The sequence below is a fragment of the Bombina bombina genome, chromosome 7, assembly GCF_027579735.1.
Source record: "Bombina bombina isolate aBomBom1 chromosome 7, aBomBom1.pri, whole genome shotgun sequence".
Classification (NCBI taxonomy): domain Eukaryota; kingdom Metazoa; phylum Chordata; class Amphibia; order Anura; family Bombinatoridae; genus Bombina; species Bombina bombina.
In genome coordinates this window covers 579,247,378-579,271,889 of record NC_069505.1, presented here as the reverse complement: position 1 = coordinate 579,271,889, position 24,512 = coordinate 579,247,378, and the positions used below count along the sequence as shown (strand labels likewise).

Genomic DNA, 24,512 nt, shown 5'->3' with positions numbered 1-24,512 from the left:
GTGAGTGTGTATAGATGTATAAATATATAAGGTGTGTGTGTATATATATATATATATATATATATATATATATATAAGGGAATGTATATGTGTATAGGGGAGTGAGTGTGAATAAATATATAAGGTGTGTGTAAATGAGGGAATGTATATGTGTATAGGGGAGTGAGTGTGTATAGATGTATAAATATATAAGGTGTGTGTGTGTGTGTATATATATATATATATATATATATATGGGAATGTATATGTGTATAGGGGAGTGAGTGTGTATAAATATATAAGGTGTGTATATATATATATATATATATATATATATGGGAATTTATATGTGTATAGATGTATAAATATATAAGGTGTGTGTGTGTATATATATATATATATATATATATATATGGGAATGTATATGTGTATAGGGGAGTGAGTGTGTATAAATATATAAGGTGTGTGTATGTGTATATATATATATATATATATATATATAGAGAGAGAGAGAGAGAGAGAGAGAGAGAGAGAGAGAGAAATTTATATTGTATAGGGGAATGAGTGTGTATAGATGTATAAATATATAAGGTGTGTGTGTGTGTATATATATAAAAGGGAATTTATATGTGTATAGGGGAATGAGTGTGTATAGATGTATAAATATATATAATGGAATGTATATGTGTATAGGGGAGTGTGTGTGTGTATAAATATATAAGGTGTGTGTAATTAAGGGAATTTATATGCGTATAGGGGAGTGTGTGTGTGAATAGATGGATAAATGTATAAGGTGTGTGAGTGAATATTATGTATGTATAGGGTAGTGTGTGTACTATAAGTAATGAAATATGTATAGGGTAGTGTGTGTATATAAGGTAATGTATATAGGGGAGTGTGTATAGACGGATAAGTGTGTAAGTATGGGAATATATATATATATGTGTGTGTAGATACCTACAGATAGGTGTATTTACCACATACCACAGTAACGGATATAAAATAACTATACAATGTATAGGGTAATATTTTTATTCAGAAATGATGAATGGTGGGTGCTGCAGTGGTACAATAATCTGTTATTTTGTAGCTGTTATTTGTGTGATTGCCTTCCCTCAGTGATTTCCTCTCCCTCCAGTCAAGGGCAAAATTCCGCAATTCGTATATGAAAGGTATTTTGACCTTTAGTGAATCCACTACGTCTTGACTCTCCCTCAACCAATCACTACATGTGGGTGTATATAAGAGGGCGGTGTCTATCCGATATTCCCTGATTCTCCACAACACAAGCTGCCAATCATTTACGTAATATATGTTCGTAAACAACTTCCGCCAGTTCATCCGAGTATTTAGAGAAACTATAATTTAGTTCCGCCAGCACCGCGATCTTCTATACTCAGGAATTTGCCGTAGTTCTGCACATATAACAAAGTCCTTGCTAGTATTGGCGTATAAAGAATGTGATATTCCTTTTCTGATTGGCTGTTTCTGTAAGGGGCGCTGGGATTTGTAGTCCAGTAATACACAATTAAGAAGACTTCCGGAAGGTCTTGTTTCCAGGTCAGTAAATCATCAGATGTTTTTAATTTAGTGTAAATGGCTTTATGGGTAATGTAAGGACAGTAGGTGTCTGTGTAACCGACACTAACCTCCTGCACTGTGTTAGAAAAAGGAGAAAAGGTGCTGAGGATAATATAGGATGAGGAAGGAATGGGTTAAAGGGACATGGATCCCCTTTTTATTACTTGAAGATTCAAGAAGCAGCAATGCACTACTGGGAGCTAGCTGAACTCATCTGGTGAGCCAATGACAAGAGGCATATAGATGCAGCCACCAATTACCATCTAGCCCCCAGTAGTGCATTGCTTTCTGTGGCTACCTAGGTATGCTAATTAACAAATGATGTCAGGAGAATTAAGTAAATTAGATATTGGAAAGGTGTTTAAAACTACATGTGCCGAGTCATGAAAATGTAATTTTGCCTTGACTGTGTGACAGTAGCTTGTGCCAGTGAAGGGTTAAATAATATCACCAGATCTCTGCATATAGACTGTCCAAAACATTGTTGCAAAAATGTGCATTTAATAAACATCAGTGTTTGCAACAATCTACCTGAAGAGATTTTTGGGGAAAGTCTGTGGGGAGAAAAGGGCTCCTGCACCCCAAAATATCTTTTGTCTGGGGCACAAACACTCTGATATTGCTCATAACCCTGGCTTGGATACCCATACTGATTTTCTGCAATGTAATAATATTGCAGGTATGTTTCATGCTATTTAAAACAAACATATGTAGTGTCAGATTTGGTCAAAATGAATAAATATATTTTATAGAAATTCTTATCTTTGCTTAATGATGTAAATGTAATAGACGTTTGTGTTCCTTTGCTTTTCTCATTTTCTATTATTTCAGTTCATGCATTTCTAATAGCTTTGGAATAAGTGCCTGACAATGAACAAACACAAGAAACAGATGGCGGAGCGGTTCTTGAATCACGCCCTGGGTGTCATTTACCTGCTGACTGGTGAGGTGAGAACTGCTGAGAAATGAGATAATGACGTCTCTCTATTGGTTATTCTATGTGACAACAAAAGGATTTTGTACAGGCAAAGTGATTATGAACAGGGGTAAAGTGAAATTATTGGGTAGAGTTAAAGGGAAACTAAACCCAAATTGTTTATTTAATGATCAGAATAGAGCAGCAATTTTAAGCAACTTTCTAGTTTACTCTTATTATCAATTTTTCTTTGTTCTCTTGGTATCTTTATTTGAAAAAGCAGGAATAAAAGCTTAGGAGCCGGCTGATTTTTGGTTCAGCACTCTGGATAGCGCTTGCTGATTAGTGGCTACATTTAGTGTTCCCCAGGTGCTGAACCTAATATGGGCCGGCTTCTACGCTTGCATTCCTTTTTTTCAAATAAAGATACCAAGAAAATGAAGAAAAATTGATAATAGGAGTAAATTAGAAAGTTGCTTAAAATTGCATGCTCTATCTGAATCCATGAAAGAAAAAATGTGGGTTTAGTTTCCCTTTAAGACGCAGACTAATACTGATTTAAAGCGGTTTATATACCACCATGTAATCACAATATAAATACACAATCACTCCAAGTCATCATTTGGACACAAAACATTCAGAACATCCATTTTATTTAAACAAGTAAAAAAGCCATACAGGTCACTGTGTACCACATCATTTAACACATTTAGATTCTGCTTCCTCAGAGGATGTTTTGCTTACTAACAAGTCCTAAATGCTTTAATTGTGACCAAAGGATGACTTGGACTGATCGTGTGTCTATATTGTGATTAACTCTACAAAACCTAAATCATAGCACATCTCTGACTCAAGGAGGTTTCAATAACATCTAAATCGCTTCACAGGACATAAAATCATTGCACTCACATTAAAAACTTAATACATAAGTATATCTCATAATCACCTCGCATCACCAGGGTTTCCTTTCCTGTGGGTCCCTCTTGTCCAGATAGCTCCACTCCGAGTCCTCTGTACACGCCGTGATCTCTCAGGACGGTTAACAGTCATGTGGATTTGGGTGCCTGTGTAACTTGTTCGCATGGACGAAATCTTGGGATTCGACATTTGTTTGCTAAACAAATGCTGAATATGGATGCAGGCAGCAACGTTCGTTTTGTTCTAGTGCTAGATATATCAGTGTGAAATAGTAACACACAGAGATCTATGCAAATCCAAATCTTTGTGTGTTCCACTTTCACATTGATATATCCGGCACAGATATCTCTTCTCTCTACACACACAATTTATAGAGGTAAACAATACTATTATAACACCATTATATGGGAGATTTAAATTTTAATTGAATGTTTCAGTAAAGAATTTTTTTATATATACTTGATTCTTATAAATGTTACCTTGCATACCCATGCCTATGTTTATAGCGATGCGGTATCTGTTGGGGCTCTACAAATAACTGATAATAATAATAGTATATGAATAGTATATGTCACAAATTAGGCACTGTATTGCAAGATATCTGTACACAAAATAAACACATGAATGCAATAAAAAAATAAAAAAAATTGAGTTGAATTGTAGGGTTTTGCAAATCCATATTTTTGGTGTTTGTGTGTGTGTATCTATCTATCTTTCGATATGTTGTCTAAATTGGTGATATTGTATCGAGCTTAATGTTGAAGACTAATCTGTCCCTCTCTTATGCTGCAGAAATATACGATTGTGAAGGAAAATTCCTCCCACAGCAGCGTTCACCGGCTGACAGGAGAGGTGAGCAATACTAGAGAACGCAACCTTACAAATGGCTTCAGGGCACAGCCACCATACTGTATCCTACGCCCTGTCTGCTTCTGCATGTTCTCAGTAACATTACCACGACTGTGTCAGTAGAATACTCGTTTCACGTCACACACGTTTTGTTACACACATAGATACACTATCCAGTTCACATCGTTTATTTTTTTATTTATTTTTTTGGTCATAATGAACTAATTATATCATCTGAGCTCTCCGTTTGTACGTGCTGCTGTTAGTGATTAATGTTTCTCATTATTTTCATCAAATGTCTTAATGATTTTGTGCAGACTAATGTTGAAATAGTTTTAGTTAACAGTCGCCCAGATTGCGAGTTTTGCGTTATGGCTGGCTCGCTAATTACTTGTACTTTATTTTCACCACTCACCTTTCATAGCGCTGCTATTACAGGTTTGCAAAAAAGCAGGCTTGTGCGGGCAATATGGTTGCGTTGAGCTCCATACCTCACCCAAATACAGACGCTGCTTTGACATGCTTGTGCACGATTTCCCCATAGACATCAATGGGGAGAGTCGGCTGAAAAAAAGCCTAACCCCTGCGATCGCGGAATGAAAAGCTCCGTAACGCAGCCCCATTGATGTCTATAGGGAAAAAAATGTATGTTTAAAACTAACATAAACCCTGAGTCTAAACACCCCTAATCTGCCGCCCCTAACATCACCGTCACCTACATTACACTTATCAACCCCTAATCTGCCACCCCCAATGTCGCCACTACCTACATAAATTTATTAACCCCTAATCTGCTGCCCCCAACGTCACCGCCGGCACTATACTAAAGTTATTAACCCCTAAACCTCTGGCCTCCCACATCACTAACACAAATAAATATATTAACCCCTAACGTAACCCTAAGTCTAACCCTAATGTAACCCTAACACCCCATAACTTTAACATAATTAAAATAATTCTAAATAAAACTTACTATTAATAACTAAATAATTCCTATTTTAAAATAAATACTTACCTGTAAAATAAACCCTAAGCTAGCTACAATATAACTAATAGTTACATTGTAGCTACCTTAGGGTTTATTTTTATTTCACAGGTAAGTTTGTATTTATTTTAACTAGGTAAACTAGTTAATAAATAGTTATTAACTATTTACTAGCTACCTAGTTAAAATAAATAAAAATTTACCTGTAAAATAAAACCTAACCTGAGTTACACTAACACCTAACATTACAATAAAATTACATACATTATATTAGTAAAATACAATTATCTAAATTACAAAAAAAAATACACTAAATTACACAAAATAAAAAATGAAATTATCAAAAATAAAAACGAATTACTCCTAATCTAATAGCCCTATAAAAATAAAAAAAAGCCCCCCCAAAATAACCCCCCTCCCCCATCCTACACTAAGTAAACCTAAGCTAACCGTTGCCCTGAAAAGGGCATTTGGATTGGCATTGCCCTTAAAAGGGTGTTTAGCTCTTTTACATTGCCCAAACCCTAATCTAAAAATAAAACCCACCCAAAAAACCCTTAAAAAAAACCTAACACTAACCCCCGACGATTCACTTACAGTTTTGGAAGACCGGACATCAATCCTCATCCAGCCGGCAAAGTCCTCATCAAAGCGGGCAGAAGTCCTTATCGAAGCGGCCAGAAGTCTTCATCCAGACGGCATCTTCTATCTTCATCCATCCGACGCGGAGCATCCTCTCCATACGGTCTCAGCCGTACACTGAAGGTTCCCTTTTAAGGGACGTCTTCAAAGATGGCGTCCCTTGAATTCCTATTGGCTGATAGAATTCTATCAGCCAATAGGAATTAAAGGTTAAAAAATCCTATTGGCTGAACCAATCAGCCAATAGGATTGAGCTTGCATTCTATTGGCTAATTTGAACAGCCAATAGAATGCAAGCTCAATCCTAATGGCTGATTGGATCAGCCAATAGGATTAAAGCTCAATCCTACTGGCTGATTGGATCAGCCAATAGGATTTTTTCACCTTTAATTCCTATTGGCTGATAGAATTCTATCAGCCAATAGGAATTCAAGGGACGCCATCTTTGATGACGTCCCTTAAAGGGAACCTTCAGTGTCCGGCTGAGACCGCATGAAGAGGATGCTCCTCGCCGGATGTCTTAAAGATGGACCAGCTCCGCGCCGGATGGATGAAGATAGAAGATTCCGTCTGGATGAAGACTTCTGGCCGCTTCGATGAGGACTTCGCTGGCTGGATGAGGATGGATGTCCGGTCTTCCAAAACTGTAAGTGGATTGTCGGGGGTTAGTGTTAGGTTTTTTGGGTGGGTTGTATTTTTAGATTAGGGTTTGGGCAATGTAAAAGAGCTAAATACCCTTTTAAGGGCAATGCCCATCCAAATGCCCTTTTCAGGGCAATGGTTACCTTAGGTTTATTTAGATCTACCTAGTTAAAATTAATACAAATTTACCTGTGAAATAATAATAATCCCTAAGCTAACTACAATGTAACTATAAGTTCTATTGTAGCTAGCTTAGGTTTTATTTTATAGGTAAGTTTGTATTTAGTTTTAAATAGGTATTATTTAGGTAATAAATTTAAGTTTTATTTAGATTTATTTTAATTATATTTAAGTTAGGGGGTGTTAGGCTTAGGGTTACCTTAGGGTTAGGTTTAGGGGTTAATATATTTATGTAGAGTTAGTGATGTGGGAGGCCAGAGGTTTAGGCGTTAATAGGTTTATTATAGCGGCGGTGTGGGCGGATTGCAGATTAGTGGTTAATAATATTTAAATAGTGTTTGCGATCCGGGAGGGCGGCGATTTAGGGGTTAATAATTTATTATAGTGGCAACGATGTCGGGGAGCGGCGGAATAGGGGTTAATACATTTTTTAAGTGGCGGCGATATCCGGATCGGCAGATTAGGGGTTAATAATTTAGGATTGAAATGGTTGAACATTTAATTGAATAGTTTATAAAATGGATAGAGGGACTTTGTATGTCATCTCTGATGAAGTTCAAAGTCTGTCACGAAAAGTGTAAGATACATATTAATCTGTCAAATCTATAGTGTCTTCTAATGTCTTTTAATTCTTTAATATCTTCCATTTTATTATATCCCCTACATGCTTTGACGCCGTTGCTTTCATGCTTTTCAGTAAAATAATTTGATATCTGTGTCAGCACTAAATGTAACTTATATGTTTTAGGTCCCTGTAACGTTTGATGACGTTGCTGTGTATTTCTCTATGGAAGAGTGGGACTATATAGAAGGGCACGAGGAGTTTTACAAAGACGCCATGATGAAGAAACGCCAGAAACTCAGCGCTGCAGAATTCCCATCTCACAAGAGCCCAGGTAACAAACAAATATATCACTCTACACAAGCAGAGCTTGACAAATACAGGGCACCATAGTGTCTACAAATTGGGACCTGAAATCGGGCATATTGTCCCAGCACTCTTAAAGGGATATAAAACACTCAGTTTTATTGTTTTAATAAAAAAAAACACCTAAGCAGTGGGTTATACTTAGTGGAAATCATTGTAATATCTGTTATTCATCATTTTAAAAGGATTCAACTTAATTTGTGCAGTGTCTATTGCTTCCTGTCACAGCCCTACAAGCGAGCTAGGGTATATACAAGAAGCCATATCTAGCTTGATGTCATAAAAGAGAAACAGGAAGCCAGTCTTGCCCATGTTGAGAAGAGGACAGTGTACATCATTGTTTATATAACTGCATGTAATAGACACTACTATAAAGAAGAATATGCACAGATACTGATCTGAAAATCCAGTATAAAACCTTTTAAAAACTTACTTAGAAGCTCCCAGTTTAGCACTGTTGGTGAGGTTAGGCTGGGACATCCACTGAAAGGGGCTGAGAAAGCAGGAAGAGTAGACCCTTCCCATTACACAAACAGGAGCCAGCAGGAATTTGTAGACTTCCGTCTACATTTGATACTTTAGACCTTGGTTAGGAGTCTGAAAACCAGTAAATGTTATTAACCCTTTCCTGCCGGGACTCGTTTGTCTACATCGGAACAAAGTTTCAATGTAAACGAATGAGTAAAAATTTGAATCGCGCAATCGTTCATGCGATTACAAGATTTAATGATGGGATTGGGTCAGAGGGGAGTACCTGTAACGATAGGCACACCCTCCAGTCCGCAATCCCATATAGGAAGCGGCTAAGGTTACAGGACAGCCGAACGGTTAGGACTTTCCATGCTGCCAAGTGCATTTAGGACGGCAGGGAACGTCATAACAGTGGGAAAGGATTAAATAACTATACATTGTTACAAAAACACTCCCAGATGGGCTATATAAATGGATAATCTAGAAAACATTTATGCAAAGAAAAAAATCCTAGTGTACAATGTCCCTTTAAAGGGACAGTCAACACCAAAATGGTTGTTATTTAAAGAGATAAATGCCTTTATTGCCCTTTCCCCAGTTTTGCATAACCAACACTGTTATATTAATACACTTTTTACATATGTGATTACCTTGTATCTAACCTCTGCAAACTGCCCCCTTATTTCAGTTCTTTTGACAAACAGGCATTTTAACCAATCAGTGCTGACTCCTAGGTAACTTTACGTGCGTGAGCTTAATGTTATATATATGACACATATGAACTAACGCCCTCTAGTGGTGAAAATGCATTCACATAAGAGGCAGCCTTCAAGGTCTAAGAAATTAGCACATGAGCCTATCTAGGTTTAGCTTTCAACTTAGATTACCAAGAGACGAAAGCAAAATTGGTGATAGAAGTAAACTGGAAAGCTGTTTAAATGACGTGCCCTATCTGAATCATGAAAGTTTATTTTGGACTTGACTGTCCTATTAAGTTACCAACATGTCAGCTCTTTCTTCTCTGAGGGGAGTTACATTTCTAAGTGCCCATTTGGCAAGAAAATAAATAGGTTGTTTGCCACTTTTTAACAATCTGTTTACTTTGATTTAACATTTGTATTTACTAAAGGAGACACTGTTATTTACTGTTAATTTTTTATGGCATTATGGGATTAATTACTGCTCTGTGTTACTGTCATTCATAGAGCTAACCACTGTTACTGACAGACAAGGGATTAATTACTGCTCTGTGTTACTGTCATTCATAGAGCTAACCACTGTTACTGACAGACAAGGGATTAATTACTGCCCTCTGTTACTGTCATTCATAGAGCTAACCACTGTTACTGACAGACAAGGGATTAATTACTGCTCTGTGTTACTGTCATTCATAGAGCTAACCACTGTTACTGACAGACAAGGGATTAATTACTGCTCTGTGTTACTGTCATTCACAGAGCTAACCACTGTTACTGACAGACAAGGGATTAATTACTGCTCTGTGTTACTGTCATTCACAGAGCTAACCACTGTTACTGACAGACAAGGGATTAATTACTGCTCTGTGTTACTGTCATTCACAGAGCTAACCACTGTTACTGACAGACAAGGGATTAATTACTGCTCTGTGTTACTGTCATTCATAGAGCTAACCACTGTTACTGACAAACAAGGGATTAATTACTTCTCTGTGTTACTGTCATTCATAGAGCTAACCACTGTTACTGACAAACAAGGGATTAATTACTGCTCCACGTTACTGTCATTCACAGAGCTAACCACTGTTACTGACAGACAAGGGATTAATTACTGCCCTCTGTTACTGTCATTCATAGAGCTAACCACTGTTACTGACAAACAAGGGATTAATTACTGCTCCACGTTACTGTCATTCACAGAGCTAACCACTGTTACTGACAGACAAGGGATTAATTACTGCCCTCTGTTACTGTCATTCACAGAGCTAACCACTGTTACTGACAGACAAGGGATTAATTACTGCCCTCTGTTACTGTCATTCATAGTGCTAACCACTGTTACTGACAAACAAGGGATTAATTACTGCTCTGTGTTACTGTCATTCATAGAGCTAACCACTGTTACTGACAAACAAGGGATTAATTACTGCCCTCTGTTACTGTCATTCATAGTGCTAACCACTGTTACTGACAAACAAGGGATTAATTACTGCTCTGTGTTACTGTCATTCATAGAGCTAACCACTGTTACTGACAAACAAGGGATTAATTACTGCTCCACGTTACTGTCATTCACAGAGCTAACCACTGTTACTGACAAACAAGGGATTAATTACTGCCCTCTGTTACTGTCATTCATAGTGCTAACCACTGTTACTGACAAACAAGGGATTAATTACTGCTCTGTGTTACTGTCATTCATAGAGCTAACCACTGTTACTGACAAACAAGGGATTAATTACTGCTCCACGTTACTGTCATTCACAGAGCTAACCACTGTTACTGACAGACAAGGGATTAATTACTGCCCTCTGTTACTGTCATTCATAGAGCTAACCACTGTTACTGATAGACAAGGGATTAATTACTGCCCTTTGTTACTGTCATTCACAGTAACACAGGGCAGTAACACTGTTACTGATAGAAAAGGGATTAATCACTGCTCTGTGTTACTGTCATTCAAAGAGCTAACCACTGTTACTGATAGACAAGGGTCTAATCACTGCTCTGTCTGTTTTTTTTTTTATAATTTAGATATATGTAATATAACATTTTGAACACATCACTAAAACCGCTAATCTTATGTTCCTGAAATGTTGGCTTGACTCAAACAAAAAAGTGTGAAGTTATTTTAACTCTCTGGGTAAAACAGGTCACAGTGATAACAATCTGGATACAGAGTCCATCGTTGAGGAGGTAGCAGATGAGAAGCCTGGGAAGACAATTCCTCAAGTGGAGACCCAAACAGATGTCTTTGTAGGTAAGTGATACGTGTATGTGATAATGCGCTAGATGTCTTTGTAGGTAAATGATACGTGTATGTGATAATGCGCTTTGGCTTTTGTATACTTCGTAAAACTCACTGGATTTTAAAATGTTTAATTATTAGGACCAATTTAAGGAATAGTTTAGTCAAAATTAAACTTTCGTGATTCATATAGAGCATGCAATTTCAAGCAACTTTCTAATTTACTCCTATTATCAATTTTTCTTCGTTCTCTTGGTATCTTTATTTAAAAAAAAGCTGGAATGTAAGCTTAGGAGCCGGATAATTTTTGGTTCAGCACTTGGATAGGGCTTGCTGATTGGATGGCTACATTTAGACACCAATAAGAAAGTGCTACCCAGGTACTGAACCAAAAATAGTCAGGCTCTTAAACATTCATTCTTGCTTTTTCAAATAAAGATGCCAAGAGAACAAAGAAAAATGGTTAATAGGAGTAAATTAGAAAGTTGCCTAAAATTGCTGCTCTGTCTGAATCATGAAAGCTTAATTTTGACTAGACTATCCCTTTAAGGGCTTGCTAGTTGGTTTTTTCTCGTTGCATGTAAAAGAGGTGATGTTTTATAAATATATTTCTTTGAAAAATGGATGGTCCTGTCCTGAGTTTTATTTGTACTCTTGGCACGAGCCTTTTCACCAGTATAGCTGTGGGCATTGTCTTTATCAGCCAATCACACTATTTATGGCTCTCTTGACCCCTGGAAGCTTATAAAATATTGATTTATTGAAATAAAAATGAATTAAATTATAGTAATAAAAATGATCTTCATTAAATGTTTCCTACAGGTGACGACAATGATGAGATTGAGATTATACTGAATACAGAACAAACAGACCTGTGTATAACGCATCAGATGGGAGCTGTTGAGCAGAGAGACTTGGACAATATCGGACCTGGTAAAGAAACATTATATTCCGGCATTTAAACAAATCTAAATGTTCGTACAAGAAAATAATTGACTTGTTAATATAAAAATCAAACTTAAAGGGACATTAAACACTAAATAAAAGCTAGATAGAATGATGCATTTAAATAAAAGATTAGTCTGAGAATAATATGTAGATGTATTTTATAAAGTTTCATTAACTGTTTAAATAGTGACAAAATAAGTGTAATGTTTTAGTGTCTATAAAACAATGGGAGCTGCCATGTTGTAACTTAGGTTACCTTCTCTGCTGTGGCCAATTAGGGACAGTTATAAATAGGTCACTAGAGTGTGCAGCCAATGGTTGTGTTCTGCACTTCCATTTCTAACAGGAACTGAAATGCTCACAATTTCAGAATGGAATTACAAGAAAAGGGGACAAAATAAATAATGAAAGTATATTGCAGAGTTTTTTTTATATATAGTTTATCCTTTTATATTACCATCTCAGTGTTTAATGTCCCTTTTAAACTTTGATTATTCAGACAGAGAGGCCAATTTATCAAAGGTCTGTCGGACCTGATCCAACAGTGCGGATCAGGTCCGACAGACCTCGCTGAATGTGGAGAGCAATACGCTCTCCATATTCAGCATTCTTGTGAGCTGCTGGTGCAACGTCGCCCCCTGCAGATTCGCGGCCAATCGGCCTCCAGCAGGGGGTGTCAATCAACCCGATCGTACTTGATCGGGTTGAATTGCGGCGATGTCTGTCCGCCTGCTCAGAGCAGACGGACAGGGTTATGGAGCAGCGGTCTTTAGACCGCTGCTTCCTAACTGCTGTTTCTGGCGAGCCTGCAGTCTCGCCAGAAACATGGGCCCTCAAGCTCCATTCGGAGCTTGATAAATGGGCCTCAGAGTATGAAAGGTAGCATTGCATAATCAGTAAATGCATATTAAAAAGACAATGCAATCACACTTAGTTTGAAATTCAAATCAGTAGTGGATTTCTTTGGGACACATTTTAAAATTCTATTTTCCCTCCCACTGTATCATGTGACAGCCATCAGCCAATCACAAATTGCATATATGAATATATTGTGAACTCTTGCACATGCTCAGTATGGGGCCTATTTATTATTGTGTGAGCGGACACGATCCGATAAAAGCCGACAGCATACGTTCTTGTGAACTGCTGGTGCAATGCCGCCCCCTGCAGATTTGCTAACAGGGGTTGTCCCTGGCAGCCATTTCAAAGTGGCCACAAACTATATTATTTTTAAAAATATCTTTACCGTTCCTGCTGCATGATATAGAAAAGGTGCAGGAGACTTTTTACAGCATTATCTGAGGTAAGACTTTAAGATGACTAAGTGTAGACTGTCCCTTTAACTTTGAATTGCTTGCAGAAGACACAGGGGTCATACAATGCTTGGTAAATGCGTTCTACTAGTTCTTGTTAAAGGGACACTCAATCAAAATTAAACTTTCATTATTCAGATAGAGCATGCAATTTTAAACAACTTTCCAATTTACTTCTATTAACAAAATGTGCACAGTCTTTTTATTTTTAAACGTTTTGAGTCACCAGCTCCTACTGAGCATGTGCAAGAATAAGTGTGTATGCATTTGTGAATGGCTGATGGCTGTCACATGGTACGTGTATGCATTTGTGATTGGCTGATGGCTGTCACATGGTACAGGGGGAGTGGAAAGACACATAACTTTTAAAATTGTCAGAAAAAAAATCTGCTTCTCAGTTGAAGTTCAGACTAAGTGCTATTGTATTGTCTTGTTATCTTGCATTTGTTGATTATGCAAATCTACTGTGTTGACTGGTCCTTTAATCAGTGATGTAGCAGGACTAATCACGCTGCTGAATGCTTCTATATTTTTTTTTTTTACGTGAAATAATAGAATTTACTGCATTTAGAAGTGAGAATGTTGTCTTATATTTTTACAGTTGAAGAAAATGCTAAGAATATGTTAAACGGTGCCCAAACAGAAGAACCACGTGTAAGGAGACATCTCAAAGTCCCGGAGCAGAAAGTCTGTAGCAATATCCACTCAGGTGGGTCTGTATGTTTGTTATATCTGACCATTGCGGTTCACAGCCCTTGTATCTGCTTTGCTTTTACACAGTTAAAGGGACAATAAATACATTTCATGCACCTCTCTCAAAAAGTGCGGCCATTTTGGAACCTAAGTTACACTGCAGGTATCTGAATGAGAGTTTCTGCACATGCACAAAAAGGTCAGCACTGGAATGCAGTGAAAGCTAGATTTCAACAAAGCAGCACCCATGATTAGAGGGATATGGGGAATAACCTCAATATTATGCTAATTAAATATATTTAGTGTTTAACCTTTTAATGCCGTTATGCCGTTCTATTCCGTCATAATTACACTGGGCTTTAGAGCCGTTATGACGGAATAGAACGTCATAGCCAACAGCTGTCCTGAAGCCTTCTGTGCTTCCTGGATTTGATTGCGGTCTGGAGGGCGTTCCTAGGGTTATAGGGATGCCCCCCAGATGCGATCCAGTAATTGAAATCTCGCGATCGCGTGCACGATCGCTAGGTTTCAATTTGTCAACATCGGAACAGTTGTTCCGATGTAGACACTTTAGCCCTGGCAGGAAAGGGTTAATGTCCCTTTAACCCTATTCAAAACACAGAGTATAAGGAAAAACCATGAGTCAAGCATGAAATACGGGCACAGCATTTTCAAAATTAAAGGAACAGTCTACTTGATTTTTATTGTTTAAAAAGATGGATAACATCTTTTACTACCCATTCCCCAGCATTGCTCAACCACATTGTTATATTAATTTACTTTATAACCTATAATCCTCTTAATCTCTGCCTGTTTCTAAGCCTGTCGGTCGCTTTTTATCGCAATACATTTTATTAGCTTTTCACAGCCAAACAGTGCTAGCTCATGTGGGCCACATAGATAAACATTGTGCTCACTCCTGTGGAGTTATGCAGGAACCAGCACTGATTGGCTAAAATGCAAGTTTGTAAATAGCACTGAAATAAGGAGCAGTCTGCAGAGGCTTAGATACAGGGTAATCGCAAAGGTAAAAAGTATATTAATATAACTGTGTTGGTTATGCAAAACTGGGGAATGGGTAATAAAGGGATTATCTGTATTTTTAAACAAACATTTTCAAGTAAACAGTCCCTTTAGTGTTAAACAGAAAGAACAGTGCATAAATTGTTGCAAGAAATTAATACCGGCATGCAATTCTCACACTTTGGGCAGCCATATTGTTTGGATTTGTTATTTTAAAAAAAAAAAAAAAAAAAAAAAGCAACGTGTCACTCCTACATTTTAAAAAAAAAAAAAAAAAGTTTTCTCTAAACTAATTTGCCCTTTTTAGCTTTACTAATGTTGTTTAATAGGTCACTACAGAGATGCGTAAAAAAACAACCCATAAGTTAGTAACGCAAAGTTACAAACTTATCTATGATTTTTTTTTTTTTTATGGACAAAAAAGTTAAACATTTGTAATCTTTGAAATACGGGTCGTGTTCAGTTGTTGAATTTCTTCCACATCCCACAAGGATCTGTGCTGTGATTGGTTTTCATTTACTGCATTGCTGAGAATCAGTGATGCTTTGTGACATCATCATATTGCTCGTGATAATATCGCACACAATAAGGAAGTGCTCAGAGGCACACAGTAAATGGGCCTCTTTTCCATAGGGCATAACTTGGCTCCAGTACTACGTAGTGAGTTCATTGATTTGAAAAAGGAAAGTCCGTCTCCCTATGATAAAGGGGATCACTCTAACTACAATGTTATATATAAATGTTAGACTATAAAAAGACTACAAGACAGCAGTGATTAGGACCACATGAAACCACAAAAATGTTAGGACACCAACCAGCTAAAGGAATAATTTTACTTCAAAGATCAACTATAATTGTATACAAAATGCATGAAAGAATGAGAAAACATAAATAATTAACACAGCTGCTAGTTAACAAATTACAATATTTGTACTAGGGCTGGGCGATATGGGGGGAATCGCAATTTTTTTCAAAATGTTCACGTCAGCACCCCCTGTAACCTCCATAAGCCTCCCTCTGTAACCTACATAAGCCCCATCAGCTCCCACTGTAACCCCCCAATAAGCACCGCCTGTAACCCCCGTAAGCCCCCATCTGTAACCTACATAAGCCCCATCAGCTCCCACTGTAACCCCCATAAGCCACCATCTGTAACCTACATAAGTCCCATCAGCTCCCACTGTAACCCCCCAATAAGTACCGCCTGTAACCCCCATAAGCCTCCCTCTGTAACCTACATAAGTCCCATCAGCTCCCACTGTAACCCCCCCAATAAGCAGCCCCTGTAACCCCCATAAGCCCCCTCTGTAACCTACATAAGTCCCATCAGCTCCCACTGTAACCCCCCCAATAAGCACGGCCTGTAACCCCCATAAGCCTCCCTCTGTAACCTACATAAGTCTCATCAGCTCCAACTGTAACCCCCCCAATAAGCACCGCCTGTAACCACCATCAGCCCCCAACCCACATAAGACCCAGCGCACCCCCCTCCCTGTAACCCGCATCAGCCACAGTGCACCCTGGTAAGTTGGCCCCCCTCCCTGTAACCTGCATCAGCCACAGCGCACCCCCATCCCTGTAACCCGCATCAGCCACATCGTTCCCTGGTAAGTCGGCCCCCCACCCTGTAACCCGCATCAGCCACATCGTTCCCTGGTAAGTCGGCCCCCCTCCCTGTAACCCGCATCAGCCACAGCGCACCCTGGTGAGTTGGCCCCCCTCCCTGTAACCCGCATCAGTCACAGCGTTCCCCGGGAAGTTGGCCCCCCTCCCTGTAACCCACATCAGCCACAGCGCACCCTGGTAAGTCGCCCCCCCTACCTGTAACCCGCATCAGCCACAGCGCACCCCCCTCCCTGTAACCCGCATCAGCCACAGCGCTCCCCGGTAAGTTGGCCCACTTCCCTGTAACCCGCATCAGCCACAGCGCACCCCGGTAAGTCGGGCCCCCCTCCCTGTAACCCGCATAGGTCACAGCGCACCCTCCTCCCTGTAACCCGCATCAGCCACAGCGCTCCCCGGTAAGTAAAGGAACACTAGTCTGGTCATACAATTGGTGTTCGTAATCCAGGTTGTATAACAACACTACTTCTCCAGTGCAAGCATTTATTTAATTGTGTTATTTGCTATTAGATTTAAAGGGACAGTCTAGTCCAAAATTTTTATTGTTTAAAAAGATAGATAATCCCTTTATTACCCATTCCCCAGTTTTGCATAACCAACATTGTTATATTAATATACTTTTTACCTCTGTGATTACCTTGTATCTAAGCCTCTGCAGACTGCTCCTTATCTCAGTTATATTAATATACTTTTTACCTCTGTGATTACCTTGTATCTAAGCCTCTGCAGACTGCCCCCTTATTTCAGTTCTTTTGACAGACATGAATTTTAGCCAATCAGTTCTCACTCATAAGTAACTCCACGGGCGTGAGCACAATGTTATCTTTATGACAAACATGAACTAACTCGTTCTAGCTGTGAAAACTGTCAAATGCATTGAGATAAGAGGCAGCTTTCAAAGGCTTAGTAATTAACATATGAGCCTACCTATGTTTAGCTTTCAACAAATGATACCAAGAGAACAAGCAAATTTGATGATAAACATGAATTGGGAAGTTGTTTAAATTTGCATTCACTATCTGAATCATGAAAGTTTAATTTTGATTAGACTGTCCCTTTAAGTGTTTACGGTTACTTCTTCTTTTATGCATTTTATATATAATTATATTTGATCTTTGAAGTAAAACTATTCATTTCTTTACTGTTTAGTGTTTGAATATTTTTGGGGTCTCATGTGGTTCCAATTAACGCTGTCCTGTAGTCTCACTGCGTGTTTAATAAATGTTAGAATATGTTAACAATATATATATATATATTATTATTTTATTTTATTTTTTTTGTTATTTTTTTGTTATATATTTCTTTTTTTGTTTTGTACAGATACCACTAAGACCGAAATTATACTAAATACTGAACAATCCGATGATCTGTGTGTAAAGTCTCAGCTAGACACCCCAGAGCAGGAAGTCTGTGACAGCATTAGCATAGGTGAGCGTACGTATCCATCTTCTGTTATATTTGGGTCATTAGAAAGATTTCTATTGCCACTGACTAAGTTTTGTCAGAGAGTGGGGCTTACATATATTTACTATGTTATATTATCAGTGATCTCTCCAGGACCTATTTAGTGGGAACACCACCCAACTGATTTAATTGACCACCTGCCTAAAATTTAAGCCAATATTAAGATACAATTAGCGAATATTCAAATTTTTTTATGTTTGTTGCACAGATTATAATTTAATCAATTTATGTTAAATTATGCAATTAATTTGTGCTATAGATAGCTTAAAGGGACCCACACTTTTTCTTTCATGATTCATGACGAATTCGCACAGCAATGACGAATCTGGCTTCCTCCAATCGTTGAGTTCCCCACGAGCTGGATGCCAAAAGAGGCATGCAATGATTGGAGGAAGCCGGATTCGTCGTCGATCTGCTAACTAGAGCAGGAGCTGTGGGCAGATGATCGCCGGTCTGCTTTCCATTAAGAAAAAGGTAAGTATTTTAAAAAAGAAGCTTCAATGTAAAGTTTAATGAATGAAAGTGTCCCTGTATTTAAGAGTATTTTTAGATATATTACTTATTCATTAAACTTTACATTCCCTTTATGTAACATTTATAAAAGAAAATGTTATAATATTTCAGAATATTACACTACCTCCACCCGGCTACTTCATAATGCCACCCGTCTGTCAACATTTTCTGTGACTGGCACTGAATACGAATATGCTCAGCAGAGAGGAACAGCTGTAGTGACTACTCCTTATGAAATGATAAAAACGCTTTCTCATTCTATGTGTTCATTGGAAAATTCTTTTATATCATGAAGATTGTGCTATGTTTTATTACTTTACCTGCTAATATAGCTGTGATCAGCATAATATAGTTGATAGTTTTATGTTCCAAAAGTGAGAAAAGAAAGATTCACACCAGCTTACTCCGTGGGAATATAAAAAACTTATTTATTAAATCAAATGATTAAAAATACAGCTTGGGTATGTGACACCTTTCGGGTTCAGCCCGAATGATAGACCACACACAAAAGGGCACCATTCACTTTTAAATACTGTACTTAAAACTTCTCTGATTGGTCAGTGTATAACAATAGAAAAATACAATAGGGAAAATATATACATACAACCAATAGATCGGATTCAATTAGCGGCCTTCTAATTGCCAAAAATAAATTGCAAAGCCATACATGTCTGCCATTTCTGAGCAAAGGGGATCCTAGAGAAACTTTTACAACCATTTGTCTTATGACTGCAGTAGTTGTGTGTAAATCATTTTAGTTTGAAACCCAATACCTTGGGTTGTCTAGTTTAAAATATATACAGGTAGCCCTCAGTTTACCCCAGGGTTAGGTTCCAGAAGGAATGGTTGTAAATCGAAACAGTTGTAAATTGAAGCCCAGTTTATAATGTAAGTCAATGGGAAGTGAGGGAGATATGTTCCAGGCCCCTCTCAAAATTGTCTTAAGTAACACCTAGAACTTATTTTTAAAGCTTTGAAATGAAGACTTTAAATGCTAAACAGCATTATAAACCTAATAAAATAATCACACAACACAGAATATATAATTAAACTAAGTTAAATGAACAAAAACATTTGCTGCACAGCATTATAAACCTAATAAAATAATCACACAACACAGACTTCACTTGCATTTTTCTGCAAACAGTTCTTTCTATGCATTCCAATCTGGACTAAATTATAGACGGGAAGATCTTGTTCCTTTGAAATCTGCTCGATAGCTCAGGTCTGGTTAAACTGATTAATTTCAACTTGCTTGGCTTTGCTGCAACACAAGCGGACAGCTCCACCTACTGGCTATTTTAATAAATGCACTGCTTCTCAATGCTTTTCAATAGCAGTCACATGACAGGAAAAAAAGGTTGTTATTCTGAAACGGTGTAAATTGAACCGTTGTAAAACGATGGCCACCTGTATATAGTTTTGGGAGTGAATTTTGAGAATTTATATTATAATTTATTTTATTTGTGTTGCAATTTTACAGTCATTTCTTAATTCTGAGAATAAATACCTAGTTGGGCTTGTCATCCACTGAAAGCGATTTTTATGCCCCCTCAAAAAATATTTAGTTTTTGTAGGTAAATCAGAAAAACAAAGACTCTATTTCAGTGTAAACGAAGTGATAGCAAAAAATGCTAAAAATTATCTTTGGACAACTTTTTTTCTCTGAAATTCCCAGTACCCAAAGGGATCAATATGATCATCATCTTAAAAACTCCCTAAAGAGCACAGAGGTGTGAAATGGCTCGACACTTAAATGGTTAATACCCCTTTAATGAAGTAACAATAGGAGGAAAAATGTTTAATAAATATGCATGAAACTAATTAAACTTGACATCAGAATTAACAGGCATTCATCACCATGAGAGGATACACTCGGGAGAACCTGTTTTTACTGGAAAACATGAACAAGAGGAAAAAATTATTCAGCTGGAGGAAATCCATTCCGAGCCCTATTCAGGTGATTAGATCTGATAATACCGATACAAGTTGTACAGAGGGGAAATGTTAAGGTGCTACGTGCAGAATTATATTTAATTGATATTTAGTACCAGATTACATATTGAGCGCAAAATATCACTTCCGCGAAAGCGATATTTGTGCTTAATTTAGTAATAACAGCGCACACAAATGTGGTATTACAAGTGAGATGCAATGTGTACGTGCATGGAAAGCATTGCACTCACGTAAGCACGCTTCCATAAGCTCCAATGGGAGCCTCGTTCTCATGTCGTCAGACACAGCATGAGAATGTAGTGCAGCGAAGGGGGTAAGTCGTGCAGCGACCCATTGGTGGACATTTTTTAAAATTAACCAGAGAGCCGATCTCTGGTTAATTTTATGAGCGCTAATTGCACACATTTGGGGGAGCGCAATAAATTAGCACTACACTTCTAATCAAACCCTTAATGAACACACCACCCAGCTAACATATAAGCAAATATTAAAGGGACTGTCTACACCAGATTTTTTATTGTCTTAAAAGATAGATAATCCCTTTATTACCCATTCCCCAGTTTTGCATAACCAACACTGTTGTATTAATACACTTTTTACCTCTGTGATTACCTTTTATCTAAGTCTCTGCAGACTGCCCCTTTATTTCAGTTCTTTTGACAGACTTGCATTTTAGCCAATCAGTGCTTACTCCTAGGTAACTCCACGTACGTGAGCACAGTGTTATCTATATGACTCACATGAACTAACACCCTCTAGTGGTGAAAAACTCAAAATGCTTTAACCTTAGAGGCGACCTTCAAAGTCTAAAAAATTAGCATATGAACCTCCTAGGTTTAGCTTTCAACTAAGAATACAAAGAGAACAAAGCAAAATTGGTGATAAAAGTAAATTGATAAGTTGTTTAAAATGACATGCTCTATCTGAATCATGAAATTTGATTTTGGACTAGACTGTCCCTGTTTACTTTTATCATCAAATTTGCTTTGTTCGTTTGTTATTCTTTGTTGAAATTTAAACCTAGGTAGGTAGGCTCATATGCTAATTTCCCAAAACTGCACACTACCTACCTAGGCATCTCTTCAACAAAAAATACCTTGAGAATAAAGTAAAATTGATAATAGTAATAAATATGAAACTTTATTAAACTTGTATCCTTCTATCTGAATCAATTAAATATCTTGGTTTCATGTTCCTTTAATAAGTTTGCCTATTTCTCTAAGCAATCACTGTCTTGTACGTAGTTGGTTTAGACAGTTTTGCAGCATTTTGAAGGAAATCTAGGTTACAGAATTTGCTTTTTAGCCTCTTTAGAGCTATTTTACAAAATAAATCATATCTAATTAAGTTTTTTTTATTTCACAAGCCCAAAGTTTCATGTCGCTTTTAATTTTCAACAGATGAATCATTTGATGAAATCATGGAGGTTGATTCATTACAGGGGACAAGGGACGCTAACAGCAGTTACACTACACAGCACAGTCAAGGAACAGTGTCTAATTACTCATCTGTAGAACCAATATTATGTACTGAAGGAAATTTTGAATCTTTATTTATGTCTTCTGAATGTGAACAAAAATTATGTGGTTTAAATAATAATTTTGCCCACAATAGCAAGGGTGTAAAATTTCATCCCCACAATGTTAAAAATGAATTGGCAGACTGTACTAAATATGTTAACACAGACTCATCTTGCGACTCTTATCTGGTATCACAGACAGAAGGGAAGCAATATATTTGTCAAAAATGTGGGAAGGGTTTCTACGATAACTCACAAAATCCACATTTTGCCAAAAATGGTGTTTGCCAGGAATGTGCAAAAGTTTCTTCAGCCAAATCAAATCTGGTTACAAAACAGATAAGTCATACGGGACGGAACACGCATCTTTACCAGAAATTCGGCAAAGCATTTTCCTTCAAGTCACACCAAGGAATTCATACAGGGGAGAAAGCATTTGTCTGTAGGGTTTGTGGACAGGGATTTAGTGCCAGGTCGTCAATGCTTAAACATCAGCAAGTCCATAGAGGAAATAGGCAATATGGTTCTCAGGTTTTGCCTTCTACAGGAGAAAAAACATATGTTTGTCATGAATGTGGGAAAGGCTTTCCTAACGTATCATCACTAATCACACATAACAGAATTCATACAGGAGAAAGACCATTTATTTGCCAGCAATGTGGAAGAGCTTTCGCCCAAAACTGCAGCTTGGTACGGCACCAAATTGTTCACACAGGAGCAAAACCGCATGTTTGTCAGAAATGTGGAAAAGCCTACACTCGTAGGACAACGCTGATGATGCACCAAGCTAAACATGTATGAGTGAAGGTGCGCGCCCAAAGAAATTAAAATGAACGCACTGTTGCATAAAAGTTAAAATCAAAACTAATTTATTTTTCACCTTTTTTTTTTTTTTTTTTTTACACAAAGGCTGCTCAAATTACTTACTCGTTTCGCTCTCTGAAATAGCTCATAATCAAAGAATACAATTACAAATGTATCCAAAAAGTACACATATGAGTGTAAATTGCTTGTACAAGATATATACAAACTGTTCTCTAATACATTTTATCTTTAGCACAGAAGGCCCCATACACCTGAAAAGATAAATATTAGTCTAGCATGGAATAACCCTTTCTCAAAACATAGCCTATTAATGGGACAATATATTCACTATTTAAAGGGCAGTCTACACCAGAATAGTTATTGTTTTAAAAGATAGATAATCCCTTTATTACACTTTCCCTAGTTTTTATCTCTGTGATTATCTTGTATCTAAGCCTCTGCAGACTGCCCGCTTATCTCAGTTATTTTGACAGACTTGCATTTTAGCCAATCAGTGCTGACTCCTAGGTCACTTCACGTGCATGAGCACAATGTTATCTATATGGCACACATAAACTAACGCCCTCTAGTGGTGAAAAACTGTCAAAATGCATTCAGATAATAGGCGATCTTCAAGGGCTAAGAAATTAGCATATGAACCTACCTAGCTTTAGCTTTCAACTAAGAATACCAAAAGAACAAAGCAAAATTGTTGATAAAGGTAAATTGGAAAGTTGCTTAAAATGATATGCCCTAGCTATCTAAATCATAAAAGTTTATTTTTGGCTAGAATGTCCCTTTAATTCAAAATAAAATGGCTTAGTTATAAATAGTGACATTTAAAAAACATATATTTATTGTGCTTGGTTTTCCTGTAATGAAATCATGGAAATTGACACGGTAGAGTGAATCCTGCATGAGTCAGGATATGCCCATACAACAAGCTACACGATTTTATTGGCCTTAGCAGAAAAATAAACCTAAGTTACAATATGGCGACCCCCATTGCTATATGGACATTAGAATGTTACTCTTATTTTTTTCATTATTTAAACAACTAATATAATTTTAAAAAATCCCTGTATATATTATTCTCAGGCTAATTTGTGCTCTGAATTCATCATTCTATCAATTATTTATTTAGTGTTTAATGTTCCTTTTAACTTTGCAACTTGACAGAAAAACTAATTTGAAACTCAGTGAGTTCTATTGCATTGTCTTTTTATTAAGTATTTGTAAATTATCCTATGATATTCAATGGTCCATTTTCTATGGAATCCACAAATAAGCCTCATGCCCTAATACTCGGTGTGGCCTACCTGATTTAAAGGGACATTCTTTGCTGTGTCTATAAAACAGAGTATTTGACAATGTAATAAAGTTTTTAAAAGAAAAAAAAACGAAATCCTGTTTCCTAATTTAAACTTTTTATCTTGCTGGATGTTCCAGGCATCATCAAACATGGCCCTCCAGAGGTTTTGGAACTACATTTCCCATGATGCTCTGCCAGCATATCAGCTGGCTGAGCATCATGGGAAATGGAGTTCCAAAACTTCTGGAGGGCCATGTTTGCAGATCTCTGATCTTCTACCAACAAACATGGAGTTTATTATCAATTT

General features: G+C 37.4%; 1 protein-coding gene across 3 annotated transcripts; it reads left to right on the top strand.

The window, feature by feature from the left end:
- The first annotated feature begins 1,256 nt into the window (after positions 1 to 1,256).
- LOC128667113 (zinc finger protein 41) lies at positions 1,257 to 23,959 on the top strand. Of its 3 annotated transcripts, none has more exons than XM_053722020.1 (10): positions 1,257 to 1,539; positions 2,392 to 2,508; positions 4,187 to 4,246; positions 7,441 to 7,588; positions 10,942 to 11,049; positions 11,860 to 11,970; positions 13,900 to 14,007; positions 17,958 to 18,065; positions 20,455 to 20,574; positions 21,971 to 23,959. In XM_053722020.1, the coding sequence occupies exons 2-10, from the start codon at positions 2,431 to 2,433 to the stop codon at positions 22,888 to 22,890; spliced, it is 1,761 nt and encodes a 586-aa protein (XP_053577995.1). In that variant the 5' UTR covers positions 1,257 to 1,539; positions 2,392 to 2,430; the 3' UTR covers positions 22,891 to 23,959. The 3 variants fall into 3 exon arrangements, with proteins under 3 accessions (XP_053577995.1, XP_053577993.1, XP_053577994.1); XM_053722018.1 differs by having other exon boundaries at positions 17,958 to 18,071; XM_053722019.1 differs by lacking the exon at positions 1,257 to 1,539 and adding an exon at positions 1,576 to 2,239 and having other exon boundaries at positions 17,958 to 18,071.
- Positions 23,960 to 24,512: the final 553 nt, after the last annotated feature.